Raw genomic sequence first — 16,022 nt, forward strand, 5'->3', positions numbered from 1 at the left:
TTATGTGAACACCTTTGCACTAGTTTCAGAGGACTATTTGGAAATGGTGACAATTATTGCCAGAAAAACTAATTCTCCACATCTTGTACAAACATCTTCTTCTGAGCCCTTTGTTCTTGGCCAGCTCTGAGAGAAAAAGCGGTTAACTATCATCCAGTATAATGATTCCTTGATTAATATATCTTCTGGAAACAAAGCTCCAGTATAATGAAGGCAGCCATATTGAAAACAAATGAACTCTCAGTCCCATGCAGCAGCCCTGGCATGCATTCTAGGGCTCATCAGCAATGCAATTGTTAATCTGCTCAAATGCATCAGAGCAGGGACAACATCACCTCCCTTCACAGCTTCTATTTATTTATTCTGAATTAAGTTGGCACTAGGCAAAATAACAAAACCAGAAAACTATATTCAGATTCTAAAGGCTTCCTTTTTGGTACCCTTCAACTTGCCCAAGGATGGCCACAACTTCAACTTGCCCAAGGATGGCCACAACCACTTCAAAAACTACACATCACACATGAACACTTGAAGTTTACAAGCATGTTCCCCATAATGAGCCTGCAGAGTAGTTAGAGCATGAATAATTCCTATTCCAAAGATGTAAAAAATACAGTGGAGCGGGGGCCTCATAAAACCTAACCAATGTGTCCAAGGTCACACTACAGTAAAGTACAAAATAGCAACAAGAATCTAGGTATCTTAGGGTAACTTCATTATAACAAAATGTATTACAGCTTGGTGGTAAGAGGAGGGAAACAACAAAATCAAGTTAGAATCTATCAGTTAGGAATTGCCTTCAGCTGCCAGTTGAGGCCTACAATAACAGTGGCTTAAACAAGGTAGAGTTTCTTATTCCTTCCTTCTAAATACAGGAGGAGGCAGGCAATCAAAACTCATTTGGTGACTCTCTTAGCAGCAGTGACTGCAGGGCCATCTATTTTTCTGCTCCACTATTCTCAGTGCTTGGGTTCCAACCTCAAAGTAACCTCATGGCCCAGGGTGGCTACTGTGAGCTACACAGCCTTGTTCCTGGTAGCAGGTGGGAGGAAGGTGGTAAGGGGAAAAAGGTACTCTGTGCAGCTGAGTGAACCCCCTTTAAAGAACTTTCCTGGCAATCCCATTCAACAACTTTTACTTGTATCTCATTAACAGGCTAGAAGACGTAGCTTCATAGGCGGGTACATTGCCGCATCCAGAAATACAGGGGTTCCATTGACCAAAAAAGGAGGAAATGAGGAAAAAAGGCAGCAACCAGCAGTCCATGCTACAGAATCCTATTCTGTCCCTCACTTGCTGTGTGACCTTGAGGAGATTATTCACCCTTTCTAGGTCTCAGGTTCCTCATCTGTTAAATGAAGGAAACAGTCACACCTACTGCATAGGATTGGTACTCGGACTAAATGAGAAAAACACACCGAAAACAACTGGAATTGTCTCGGCACCCAATGCACAATAAATATTCACTTGTTATTTGATTATCTTAGCCCAGTGCATTTCCAAATTCCTTTCCTACTCTAGCTTCCCCTCCATTTCCAAAATTGGAAAGGAATTTACATTAGTCATTTATACCTGCTGACAGAGGACTCTAGTGTAAATGAATCTCAGTCACAGGTCACCTCAATCAGACAAATGCATTTCATGCCTTTCCTTTCTAATTATACAATGAAATTATCTCCCAGACATCCACACAGATCAGATATTTTGGACAGAATTGGATGGAGAAATTGAGCTTACATTCTCCAACAGGTGGGGCCTAGAGACAATCCTAACCAGATCTTTGGAGAGACCAAACAAAGACAATATTAAAGAATTTAGGCTGGCACAGTGGTGTGTGGCTGTAATCCCCTCTACTTGGGAGGCAAAGGCAGGAAGATCCCTTGAGCCCAGGAGTTTGAGTTGAGCCTGAACAACATCGCAAGACCCCATTTCTACAAAAAAAGGTCTCTCTCATGCAAAATAATTCCAAAAAAAAAGTATGTAGATACTCTACCTTTGAAGAGGTATAGCATAATTCTTTACTCCCTAAGTGTAGCATAACTCTTACTCCATAGTGACTTCCTTCACTTCCTGCGGTATGGAAAGAGAGGAAAAAGGCCGAACTTTTTAAAAATTTTTCTTTTTAAGAACTACTGCAATGGGGTCTTGCAGTTGGGGAGGGAGAGTGGACGCCAATGCCAAAAAGAGTAACTTTAGAGCAGAGAAACTTCACAAACACTACCTCTGCCAGGTAATCAAGGTCAGTATCAATAGAAAAGTCATGATAATAATATATGCCCTTGAATTGTGATAAAAATGGCACTTTACCTCTGTGATCTTCTTCTCAAACACCCATAAGCCAGTCTGATCATGAGAAAAACATCAGACAAATCTCAGCAGGGGAACAACATACAAAACATGTGACCAGTACTCTTCAAAACTGTCAAGTGTCATCAAAAATAAGGAAAATCTGAGAAACTGTCATAGCCAAAGGGAGCCTCAGGAGACATGACAACTAAATATAATACAGTCTCCTATATGGGATACTGCAACACAAAAAAGGACCTTAAGCAAAAACTAAGGAAATCTGAATCAAGCATGGAGTTTAATCATATATCAAGATTAGTTCATTAATTGTGACGAATCTACCATACTAATGTAAGATGCTAATAATCAGGGTGTGGGGTATATGGGAGCTCTTTGTACTATCCTCACAATTTTTCCGTAACTCAAAACATATTCTAAAAAACACATTTTATTTTTTTAATTTATTTTTTCTTAATTCATTTTTTGTCCTTGGTATAACTTGGAACAATTTTTTTTCCCCTTGGTATAACTTGGAACAAATTTTATTTTTAAAAAGAAAAAAGAAAAGAATGGTCCACAGCTCCTACCCCCACCCCCATGAGCCCATCCCCACCACAAGGACAAGCTTACAGTTCCTGAAGGTGAGGCCGACAGCGGCTGAGGAGCAAGGACTCGTTCCAGCTGCTTCTAAACAAGGGGCCAGGCCTCCGCCAGAGCCTTCTCCTTCCTGCCCTGTGTCAGGCTATCCAAGCTTCCTCCTCAACCTTTACCCTGCCCTATGCCCTGAAACTACCAGACACCTATTTTCCTCTTGTACTTAATTGATAGCAGCATTTCCCTCATACACGTGTCCAGTACTATAAATTCCCCTAGAACACATTCCATGTCTTCCATTGATGAAGGGGAACACTGCCACATTATCAGTGCATGAAGCTGCTATCTTGAAAAGGAGTCTGCATGACAAGTTACGCTAGACTACTTATGCCAATGTAACTGCCCTCACCAGGGAGACACCGTCTTCAACTTTACCCCTTTGGCTTCTCCCGCACCAGTGAAGCAGTTCACAACGAGCCCGGGAGAAACTCTCCAAGATCTAACTTAGCACATGGGCAAACTTCTGTACACTATGTCGGAAGTTATCTTTCTGCTCATCTCCTAATATCGTAAAATGTAAAGTTGGAAGCCTTATTCTTTCAATCAATAAAGCAAAAGCTAAGGCCCAGAAAGATGCTATAAATTGCTGGATGCTACAAAGCTAATTGACAGATGGGATTAGAACCAAGTGTTCAAAGGATTAGTCTCTAAGCACCATTGGATGAAAAGCTGAAATGACCTAAGGGAAAACAGTGAATACGTTGTCCTCAGAATATAATATGCCAGTGAAGTTATAGAACCGCTGGATGAATAGTGTCAGAGAGGGAAAGAAAACAGAATGAAGGGATGCACTCTAACCAGAGTTAGAGTCATAGGATGATCAACTCACTTCTGATTTGCTGAAATCACTTTGAACATAATTGCTTATGTCACAATAATGAGCTTTCAATGGACAATAAAGAAAAGTTGAACGTTGGCTGGGCACAGTGGCTCGCACCTATAATCCCAGCACTATGGGAAGCTGAGGCAGGCATATCACCTGAGGTCAGGAGTTCAAGACCAGCCATGCCAACTCGGCAAAACCCTGTCTCTACTAACAATACAAAAATCAGCCAACGTGGTCACATGCACCTGTAATCCCAGCTGCTTGGGAGGCTGAGACTACTCGGGAGGCTGAGACTACTTGGGAGGCTGAGGCAGGAGAATCACTCGAACCTGGGAGGTGGAGGTTGTAGCGAGCTGAGATTGTGCCACTGCACTCCAGCCTGGGCAACAGAGCGAGACTCTATCTTAAAAAAAAAAAAAAAAGATGGCCGGGTGCAGTGGCTCACGCCTGTAATCCCAGCACTTTGGGAGGCTGAGGTGGGCAGGTCAGAAGGTCAGGAGTTCAAGACCAGCCTGGCCAATATGATGAAACCCTGTATCTAATAAAAATACAAAAAAAATTTAGCCGGGCATGGTGGCACACACCTGTAGTCCCAGCTCCTTGGGAGACTGAGGCAGGAGAATTGCTTGAACCCAGGAGGCAGAGGTTGCAGTGAGTCCAGATCGCGCCACTGCACTCCAGCCTAAGCGACAGAGCAAGACTCTTGACTCAAAAAAAAAAAAAAAAAAAAAGAATAGAAAAGTTGAGCATTATTACCAGGCCATGTTAAAGTAATTCATATGGCTTAAGAAATATCAAAGGAAGAACTAGCCTCAGTCTTTGGGAGTCCCCTAGAATTAAGATATTTCCAAGAGATACATGAACTCCAAAGAAAAGCAACTACATTTGATTATTAAATGATGACACTGCAGATTTACCTTTTTCCTCTGCCAACATGAAATTCATAACTATTCCCAAGTAAAGAAAAATGCAGACTCAACTGTGAAATATTTTATCAATAATAAGAAAAAGGAGACATAAAATAAGTGCTAATAATTTTATAGGTATTTACTATGGGCTTGGCCATGTTCTAAGGGCATTATATACATTAACTCATTTAGTCTTCAACCCCAATGCAATAGGATTTACTATTATTCAAATTTAGAAATATAAATAAAGAATAGAAGAGAGGTTAGGTAACTTGTCCAAGGTCACACAGTTAGCCAGTGGTGAGCCAAAAAATGAACCAAGGCAGTCTGATTCTCTCATATCAAACTGATATCCACCATGGACTACTTTATATTCTTAATTACCTTCTTTAAAGTGTAATAATCTTACCTTCCCTAATTCTATGGCATAGTCTTTAAAAGCAGAGAGTCTATTTTATATATCTCTTTATATTGCCAGTATTTTAGGCACCATTTTGCACACATTATATTGATGGGAATAATTAGACAGGTGTTTTTTTCTTTTTGAGATAGAGTTTCACTCTTGTTGTCCAGGCTGGAGTGCAGTGGTGCGATCTCAGTTCACTGCAACCTCCATCTCCCTAGTTCAAGCAATTCTCCTGCCTCAGCCTCCCGAGTAGCTGAGATTACAGGTGCCTGCCACCACATCTGGCTAATTTTTTGTATTTTTGGTAGAGACAGGGTATCATCATGCTGGCCAGGCTGGTCTCGAACTCCTGACCTCAGGTGATCCACCTGCACTGGCCTCCCAAAGTGCTGGGATTACAGGCGTGAGCCACTGTACCCGGCCCAGTTCTTCTTAGAGAATATGATGAGTACAGGATTTTTAAACAACATGTAAATATAGTTTCCATGGAACTTAAAATTTAACTTTCTCAAAATAAATTAGACAACTTTGGAATTCAAATAACAAAACACAGTAAGCTGGTGGTCCCGAGAACTAATGCAGTTTTCAACACTATCTAACTAACTAGACAAAGTCACAGACTCTGAGAGGATACGACTTGACGTGTTATATGAATCAATTAAACAAAACTCTATGACTTGCAACACACAATAGAGGCGACTGAGGTTCAGCTATACCTAGTTGCGTAATTTTAGATAAAACCTTCTAACATTTCTGAGTCTCAGTTTACTCATCTTTAAAATGGGAACAATAAAACTTACCCTCTTCCCTCTCAGTTTGTGGTAAGAATCCAATTAAATGCAGTTGTGAAAACCCTTCATAAGTAGAAAAGCACCACATAAATGTAAAGTACTTCTAAAATACAGCAAGCAGCATGCAGGTATAAATGTGTGGAGCATCAATAGTGACTGACTTGTATTAGCAGTCAGTGTGATCACCTGAAAAAACATGGACTTCCACTTCAAAAAAAACCTGCATTCAAATCACCATTCCAGTATTTACTAGCTGAGGGACTGTGGATAAGTTGCTTAAATGTTTGTGAGCCTCAGTCTTTTCAATGATAAAATGAAGAAAATAATATCTACCTCACAGCTGATAACACAAAGAAGCACCTGGTACACCGCGAACACAGTGAATGTTCTTCTGTGCCCTCGTACTGATGACATTAAAGTTATTTTACTCAAAGCACAACAGACAACAATTATATCAGTCCTTCCAGGGTTTACCATAAACACATCAAAATACAGAAAGAGTAAATTTATTTAGTATTTAATAAGCCCTATTATGTGCCTACTACTCTTCCAGATATTGGAAGGAGGATCCACAATCTTGCATATCCTCCCTTTGGAGAAATAATATTAAAATGTTGTATGTCAGGCAGAGATTCTCAAATCTTTTTGAGAATCTGATGAATGCTATGGCATTTCTCCCCAAGGAAAGCTACAAAGCTTTCAGGGGACAATAAAGGAGATATAGGAGACTATTTTCATGACCTTGGATAGAAATCATATTCTTAATGAGGGTGAGGGGGGAAGAGACACAAATTATAAAGGAAAAGATTCATAAATTCATCTATACTGAAATGAAGAATTCCCACATCAAAAGAAACCATAGAGAAAATGAAAAAGTAAGCCAGAGTTGAAGAAGATATTTGCAACACACATAACGAACAAAAGTTGAGATTCCTGGGTAAACAAAGAACTCCAATAAATCAATAAAAAAGAATAGGCAAAATGCTGTGGTATATATTTATACAATGAAAACAAAACAAAGAAAAAACCGACTGGGCATGGTGGCTCACGCCAGTAATCCCAGCACTTTGGGAGGCTAAGGCAGGCGGATCACCTGCGGTCAGGAGTTCGAGATCAGCCTGGGCAACATGGCAAAACCCCGTCTCTACTAAAAATAAAAAAATTAGCTGGACATGGTGGCATGCACCTGTAGTCCCATCTACTTGGGAGGCTGAGGCAGGAGAATCACTTGAATCTGGGAGGCAGAAGTTGCAGTGAGCCCAGATCACACCACAGCACTCCAGCCTGGGCAACAGAGCAAACAAACAAAAAAAAAACCCCACAGCTACATGTAACAATACAAATAAATCTTACAAACTTAATGTTGAGTGAAAAAAGCACCTGGACTAAAGCAGGGATGTTAGTATAAATAACATTATCAGTAGCCTTTATCCTCACTTCTTCCCCCACCCAAGCTATCTTTCCACTATGGTGAATATCCTTGATTTGCCTGGGACTGAGGAGTTTCCATAAATGGGGCACTTTCAGTTTTAAAAGCTGGAACAGTCCTGGGAAACTGGGAAGAGTTGGTCACCCAATCTTGTCCGCCTATTCCCCCCACCCTCCACTTCTTGCCCTTGGCTAGCACTAACTAGCACTAACGCAGTGGCACTAACACACCAATCTTAGTTGTGCAGATAGATATGAAGAATATGCAATCAATAACAAAGGAAAAAAAACAAGAAACAAAAATGAAGTTGATCATAATTGCCAGGCTGTATAAATCAACCATGAAATCCTTTAAGCTACTGAGGAAATCCACAATGGAAACTAAGTCCCATATGTTAGTCTGTGGAAATCTCCATGTTTATCTCATGGGTTTTCATCTGATCTACTAAAAAGGACAAGTTAGCCAAAGGAACTATTTCTTAGAATTTAACAATCAGTGTTGGGGTGTGATTTCTCTCTTAATTATGTGGAGTTTGCAAAGTGCATCATCCTTTTGAACCAGCAACATAAATATTATCTGGGAATGTGTCAAAATGAAAATTCTCAGGCCCTATCCCAGACCAAGTGATCAGATACTGAGTGTGTACAAGGCCTTCAGGCAATTCTGATACATGTGGCAAAAGTTTGAGAACCACTGGATTAGTGTACCCACATCCTCTCTTCCTTTTTTGTGATGGGCATTCGGTGGATTAGTAAGACACCCCCAAGAATTCAGGTGTTGTGTCTAGTTTTCATATTACCACTCTCCGTCAGGTCAGGCAATTAAGGATCTTGGATACCACCATCAACAGTAAATATTTCACATAGTGCCAGATGTACGACACCTTAGCCTCAGCACATGACACCCAAACAATGGAATACTCTCTGCTCCCCATTTACTTTCCTGTATCTGCTTATTAATCTTATGCATCCTGAACTGCTACAGAATTAACCTTCACTGGCCGGGTACAGTGGTCCACACCTGTAATCCCAGCACTTTGTGAGACTGAGGTGGGAGAAGTTCGAGACCATCTTGGCCAACATGGTGAAACCCCGTCTCCACTAAAAATACAAAAATTAGCCAGGCATGGTGGTGCACACTTGTAATCCCATCTACTCTGGAGGCTGAGGCATGAGAATCGCTTGAACCTGGGAGATGAAAGTTGTAGTGAGTGGTGACCACGCCATTATACTCCAGCCTGGGCGACACAGCGAGACTGCCTCAAAAAAATAAAAAAATAAACCTGCACTGAATTGACCTCAGTACTTGATTGCCTATAATTCTGCAAAAATAAAAATAAAAATAAAAAAATAAACTGAACTTTTTATTTTAGAATCATGTATTTTATTACTTTAAAAGCTGGAAAACATAACAAATACATTTTATAAAGAAGGTGAGCACAAGATCAACTATCATCCTTTGTTGTAAGATGAAATTGTGATTAATCAAACCCAATTTTTTTTTTTTTTGAGACAGAGACTTGCTCTGTCGCCCAGGATGGAGTGCAGTGGCTGGATCTCTGCTCACTGCAAGCTCCGCCTCCCAGGTTCACACCATTCTTCTGCCTCAGCCTCCTGAGTAGCTGGGACTACAGGTGCCTGCTACCACACCCGGGTAAATTTTTTTTTTTTTTTAGTAGAGATGGGGTTTCACTGTGTTAACCAGGATGGTCTTGATCTCCTGACCTCCTGATCAGCCCGCCCTGGCCTCCCAAAGTGCTGGGATTACAGGCTTGAGCCACCGCGCCCGGACAAACCCAATTTTCTTAACATTATTTTAAAAACACACACACATTTATTTCCAAGGATGCCCTACAAGGACTGTCCTGTGCTCAGAACCTGCCTGGGGCTCTTGGCCTTTGAATGAAAAGAACTCATTCCAGACATTTCATAATCTCAAGTCATTACTTGCTTTCTGTTGGGTTGATAAAATACAGGATGATTCCACTTATTATGATTTTAAAAGGTAAAACTAAACAATATTTTATAGAGATGCATATGTGTATGGTAAAACTATACAGAATAAAAAGGAAATAATCACAAAGGTTAAAAAAAAGGGTTACCTGTAGGGGAGAGAGGAGGCTAAGTCTGGAAGGGATGGGAATCCATTTTTAAGGAACTGACTGTATCCTATTTCTTGACTTGAGCATGAGTTACAAGAGTTTTTACTTTATAGTTTACAAATCTTACACACTCTTCTGTATGTATGTTGCAAAAATAAATAAATGCACTTACACAACCACTCCAAAATTTAGCAGGGAGAGAAGGAAGAGTTCACAGACTACCTTAAGTCCATAAACCCCAGGTTTATGGTTATCAAACTATGTGAGATCAGAGAAAAGGAAACTCTTTAGATTGTAAAATGGTAAGGGAAGGAGGGAGCATTGAGAACAGGAAAAGTGAAAAACTGAAAAGGTGATGCAGAAAAAACATGAAGCTTCTGTGTCAGTTCATACCCTCTCACTTGGAGGAGAGCAACATCTAGCACAGACATAACTAACAAATGCCCAAGCTTGGTAAGGAATGTGTTAGTGTCTGAAAAACATGTTAACTAATAAGGCGAAAGTGGAGCTCAGCTTGTAAAGAAATGTAAACTATCAAATAATTTCTTCTAAAAGAAATAAATCCAAAAATTGCAAGTTTAACCCTCTTACTCATTCCATAACATCATCCTTACACCCTTTAATGAAAAAAGGGCATATAAATGGTTAGACAACTACAAACACCAATTACTGAATGCAAAAAGTACACAATGTCATGTCTCAGCACAATATTATCAAAGAATCTAGAAAAGCCTTTGCCAGCCTTGGGAAATTAGGGAACTGGTGAAAACTAATTACAAAATGTCATTTCCACACTGGAATAAATACACATATTGCAACTAAATGATAAACACACATCTGGATCATATCTAGTCCGAACTCCAAAAGAGGTCTTCACTGTACAGTCTCTTGTAAGTGAGAGTGAAGCTTTTTGCTGAAGGTAACAGGAATCTAAGGTGGCCTACCCTGTTTAAATCCACAGGTCAGACATGGCGGTATATCTTTGTAAAGTTTTTTTCATTGTACTCTTGCAAGAAATACTCACTTATACCCAGCAACTATTCATTATTTCACTAGGTCTGGGTTTACACTGAACAAAATTACCAATTATGTTCAAAACTGGTGTTCATATAGACAGCCAAATGCCTTATTTTGATGAAAAGTTGTAGTATGAGCATGGAGAATTATTTTTATGGTTCCAAGATTCTACCAAGGGCATTAAATTGACTATTTCTTCAAAATGTTCTTCTCAAGTTTTCCTTTCATCCTACCTTCTACCCTCCATTTGTTCCGCACAGATGCAATATCTTCCCTATTTCTCCAACTTTCTCTTAGTGGTTAAGGCAGTCACACAGAAAAGGTTCTCCACTTCATGGAATATTCACTATATTCCACTTTCTAACGAGGCTCTCAGTGAATCGTTCTCCTCCGACTCTCTCACTTCCCTATCTCCCTTTTGTTGCCAGTCCCCCTAGGTTTGTTCTTCCCTCTTGTTTTCAGATAACTCGGATTACCCAGTTGGAACCAAAGGCCAAAGAATTTCCTCTCTATTATGTTTGATTGAAAAGCCGCCCGGGAAGAGGGAAGGGGTGTGGATCTACACTTATTCACTCTTTCACTAATGCGCCAAACTATTTGATCCGTGCCGCTTTTGTGTACCCAAAACACACTATGATAAAAGTAATTATAGGCCCGAAAATGATTCTCAGCCCAAATAAATGGCCTTTTGGGATGCTATATTCTGGACTTCTCTTTGCGTGGGGGAGGGTCTTACAAATAATGAAAACAAGTCCTACAGAAAACTGGTGAGCTCGGCGGCTGGGGGAGGGAGGGAGAGGGTCACAGGTCCGAAGTTCAAGGGACGCCGAAACAGGACTTGACTCATTTATGAGCACGTGCTCTGACCTGGCTGGGGCGTCGCACGCAAACCCCTCGGGAGGGGTCGCTGACCACCAAGACAGCCACTGGCCTCTGACTCATCCAGAGATAAGTCATCACCTAGGCCACAAGTCCCAAGCCAGCAGCTCCTGGATGTAGTGTGCACGGAAAATTTGGAGTTTCAGCTGCACGACCACTAGCAGTCAGAGATGGGTCTGAATTTCCTCGGGCTCAGCCGGAAAGTGTGGATGGCGATGGAAAGACCACCCTCCCCGAGTCTGGCCTCCGAGAGTTAAAGCCGGTCCCATCCCGGCGCGTGAAGGAGCTGCCGCAATGTGGGGCAGGACCCGAGCGGCCCCAGAGCGCGCTGCTCTGGGTCCCGGTCGCCCCGTTCCCCGCGCCCGCGCCTCTCACCTGCGGCCGAGTGGCCCGAGAGCGCACGGCCCCGGGCGCGGCGCTGGCCACCAAGCTCGCGGCGCTCGCGTAGCTCTTCCTCCTCGTCCTCACGCCGCCGGCCCTCAGCCATGGGCGAGGCACGGGGCGCAGCCGCGGGATGGCCGGCGAGCTGCGGCCCCGGTGCCCCAGAACGCGGGCACCCGGCCCCACGCCACCGCCCTCGGGCCGGGGGGAAGGCGGCTCCCGGAGAGGAGGCGTCGGCGGCGGCTGTGGAAATGGCCACCTCCGCGAACTCCACCTGCAGCCGGCCCGGCAGCGGCCGGGCGCGGGCCGAGCCGATTCCCCGCCTCCTTGCGGCGTCCCGGCGGCCTCTCAATCCCTGGCCTTTCCCACTCCCACTCCCGCTCTCTTCCCCCTTCCTCTTTCCCTTCCCCGCCCCACAGAGCTCCACCGCGGATCGGGCGGGTTCGGGCCTGGCCTCGCCTCCTCAGGGAGGGGTTACCGGCCCCTAAGGCCGCCCCATGGCCACACATGCTAGAAACACCCGCTCGACCCAAACAAACGTATGCAAAATAAATAAACGGCATAGGAAGAGAGGAAAGAGGAGGTGGCGTGGCCTCTTCCTGCTTTTTCACGATATTCCAGTGTCAACAGGAAACCCATTTGTTTGACACTTAAACAAAAAGAGGAGGAACCCGACCGGGGCCGAACTGAGAGAGATGGCACAGCTGGGAGCTGCTGAACTTTGGAGCAAACTTGGCTTGGTGTTGGGTCGAGCCTCTGCGATGCGAACTTTTTTCTTTCCCTCTCTTTTCGCCGTTAAAAATCTAGCCTTGCTGGAGCACAGAGGATTTTTAGGGCAGTGAAACTACTATGCGTTTGATTCTGTAATGGCGGATGCCTTTGTCCAAGCTCATAGAATGTACAAAACCAAGAGTGAACCCCAATGTAAACTATCGACTTTGGGTGATTATGAGGTGTCAATGTGGGTTCATCAGTTGTAGCAACTGTGGCACTCTGGTGGGGGTGTTGATAATGGGGAAGGCTATGCATGTGTGGGAGCAGGGAGGGTACATGGGAAATCTGTGTACCTTTAGCTCAGCTTTGCTGTGAACCTAAAACTGTTCTTAAAAATAGTCTAATAAGACCGGCGCGGTGGCTCACGCCTGTAATCCCAGCACTTTGGGAGGCCGAGGCGGGCAGATCAAGAGGTCAGGAGATAGAGACCATCCTGGCTAACACGGTGAAACCCGGTCTTTACTAAAAATACAAGAAAAAAAATTAGCCGGGCGTGGTGGCGGGTGCCTGTAGTGCCAGCTACTTGAGAGGCTGAGGCAGGAGACTGAAGCTTGTGGTGAGCCGAGATCTCGCCACTGCACTCCAGCCTGGGAGACAGAGCGAGACTCCGTCTCAAAAAAAAAAAAAAAGTCTAATAAAAATGTTTAATAATAAATCAAGCCTCACTGTATTCCAGTTCGTTTAGGGCTAGGATATGGCTACAGTTCTCAGAAGAACAGGAAGAAAATGTGTTAAGGAGACCCATATGTGATTATTTGTAGAGAGGCAATTAGGGGAAGGGGAGAGAGCACTGGCTCTGGAGTAAGAAACTGTCATTTGAAGCACTTAGCTGTGTGAGCTACCCCTAAGAAAGTTTTTCAAAGCTGGAAAGAACCGTGTAACAAAAGTTGTGTGTACCTGTATAATACACATCTTAGGTTCAGTAGGTGCACGTACCTACTTTCACACACAGAGGAACAGATTCTGGAATTTCACCAGAAGATACCCAAGTAGCAGGCAGAAATATTACCTGGACATGAAACCTTAGGAAACTCCTGAGTGCGATAAACGGGCCTTTATCTTTGGCGTCTTGCTCTATTTCTGAGAGAGTATGACAGCTCCTAATGTTCAGCAGCTAGGAGAGAAAAAGAAAGGGAGAAAAAGGTCACTGAAAATAGAATTGCCTGCCACACCTGAGTGCCGTTTCTTTGCCTTTTCAGTAGTGGCTGTTGCCGCCTGAGAAAATCTTTCCGCTTTTAAGCAGATAAGAACCACAATCGATTCTGTGGAATTGAGGTCAAATCCACAAGTTAAAACTTTATTACTGCATAAGCGATTAAATAAGTAGACACTTAGAGAACTGGAAATTAAGCCAACAACAACAAAACAAAGGTTCTGGACCTTTAGGGTTGTTTTAAGTGTTTGGTAAGTGAAACCTTACTTCTCACTTCCCTTCAAGGATGAATAATTTAGAAGCCCCTACCTTGACCAACCGTACCATTTCATTAAGCCATTGGAGTCAGTTTCTACTATCATTGAGTCTTTTTTTTTTTTTTGAGACTAGAGTCTCACTCTATTGCCGAGGCTGGAGTGCAGTGGCAGGATCTTGGCTCACTGCAACCTACGCCTCCCGGGTTCAAAGGATTCCCGGGTTCAAAGGATTCTCCTGCCTCGGGCTCCTGAGTAGTTGGAATTACAGGCATGCACCACCACCCCCAGCTAATTTTTGTATTTTCAGTAGAGACGGGGTTTTACCATGTTGGCCAGGCTGTTCTCAAACTTCTTACCTCAAGTGATCCACCCACCTCAGCCTCCCAAAGGGCTGGGATTACAGGCATGGGCCACTGCCCCCGCCATTGAGTCTTAATTTGGAAAGGCCTGAAAGTTGTTCTGGGTTTCCCAGCCAATTAGAGCTTTGGGAATCCACATTTTTGTGGTGGGTGGGTGGTGCATGCCCAAGCCCACTCTACAATTAACAAACATTTATGGTAACTGTTGTGTGCCAAGCACCACGCTAGGTACTGTTGGGAGACTCAAAAGAAGGAAAGAAATATCCATTATCAGATCCTGTGGTAGGTGCTTTTCACATATGTCTCCTCATTACAAAAGAACAAAACAGATTCCCTGTCCTCCAATGAGAGAGGAAGGTCTATCCAGTTTACCACAAAATGAGACAAAACTTGGTAAGTCCTTCAATAAAGATATAACTTTGGACAGGGTGCCAACATAATTTAACAGGGAAGGAATTATCTTTACAACTGGATATCCACATGCATACGAACGAATTTGAGCCCCTATCTCATCCCATGTGCAAAAATTAACTCAAAGTGAATCATAGACCTAAACGTAAGAACTAGAACTATAAAACTCTTCAAAGAAAACATAGGATTAGATCTCTGTGACCATGGTTTAAAAAATAATTTTTTAGATATGATACCAAAATACATAAATATCAGAAGAAAAAATAAATTGGACTTAGCAAAATTTAAAACTTTCATGTTTCAAAGGACACGATTAATAAAGTGAAAAGACTGAAGGGGAGAACATATTTTCAAATCATATGTCTAATAAGGACCTTATATTCAGAACATATAAAAAACAACTCAACAATAGTTGTTTAAAAACCCAATTAGGCCAGGTGCAGTGGCTCACGTCTGTAATCCTAGCACTTTGGGAGGCTGAGGCGGGTGGATCACCTGAGGTCAGGAGTTCCAGACCAGCCTGGCCAACCATGGCCAACATGGTGAAACCCCATCTCTATAGTGAAAATACAAAACTTAGCCAGGCAAGGTGACACATGCCTGTAATCCCAGCTACTCGGGAGACTGAGGTAGGAGAATCACTTGAACCCAGGAGGTGGAGGTTGCAGTGAGCTGAGATCCCACCATTGCACTCCAGCCTGGGCAACAAGAGTGAAACTCTGTCTCAAAAAAAAAAAAAAAAAGGATGAACTTTGAAAACATTATGCCAAGTTAAAGAAGCCAGAGACAAAAGATTCCTATGATCTTGTTTATGTGAAATGTCCAGAATAGGCTAATCCATAGAGACAAAATGTAGGTTGGTGGTTGCAGGGGAGGGGGAGAATGGGTATGATGGCCAATGGGTATAAGGTTTCTTTTTGAGGTGATCAGAATATCCTAAAATCAGAAGTGGTGGTGGTTGCACAATTTTGTAAATATATTAAGGGATACATTTTTGGTGCATGAATTATATCTCAATAAAGCTGTTTTTAAAAAAGATATAACTAGTTCACTGCAAAAGCACAGAAAACAAACCAGGGAGAGGATTGCACTCTGAAGTCATCATACTGAGGAAGAGAAACCAGATAGAAGTTACAAGCCAGAACAATGTAATCATATGAAATCAAACCAAAGGTGTGGCCAACTAGTAACTAAATAAACTTGCTCAAACATCCTACCCACCCAAGTGACACAACAAGAGCCAAACCCATAGAAGGAAAGTGATAAGAAACTTGGAAAGAAAATTTACATCCTAAGAGTAAAACAAGATTCACCCTCAAAGCTTGAAGGTATAAGAATTTTTTTGTTAGAGATATTGAAAAAGGGCCCCCATTTTAAAGGACAATGTTCT

The 16,022-nt window shown here is 42.6% G+C and overlaps 1 protein-coding gene across 9 annotated transcripts in view; it reads right to left on the reverse strand.

Moving 5' to 3' along the window:
• SH3D19 (SH3 domain containing 19) overlaps nt 1-12,153 on the reverse strand; it is a 199,023-nt gene extending 186,870 nt beyond the window's left edge. For 2 of the 9 annotated variants that reach the window (XM_033215465.1, XM_033215467.1), the window contains exon 1: nt 11,673-12,029. In XM_033215465.1, the coding sequence (XP_033071356.1) occupies nt 11,673-11,784 (112 nt within the window). In that variant the 5' untranslated portion in view covers nt 11,785-12,029. Of the gene's footprint in view, nt 1-11,672 lie in introns of all 9 variants that reach the window. The other 7 variants (XM_033215478.1, XM_033215479.1, XM_033215471.1 and 4 more) reach the window with 6 other exon arrangements.
• Between the last annotated feature and the right edge of the window lie 3,869 nt (nt 12,154-16,022).

Source organism: Trachypithecus francoisi, unplaced genomic scaffold (assembly GCF_009764315.1).
Source record: "Trachypithecus francoisi isolate TF-2019V2 unplaced genomic scaffold, Tfra_2.0 Lachesis_group1, whole genome shotgun sequence".
Classification (NCBI taxonomy): Eukaryota; Metazoa; Chordata; class Mammalia; order Primates; family Cercopithecidae; genus Trachypithecus; species Trachypithecus francoisi.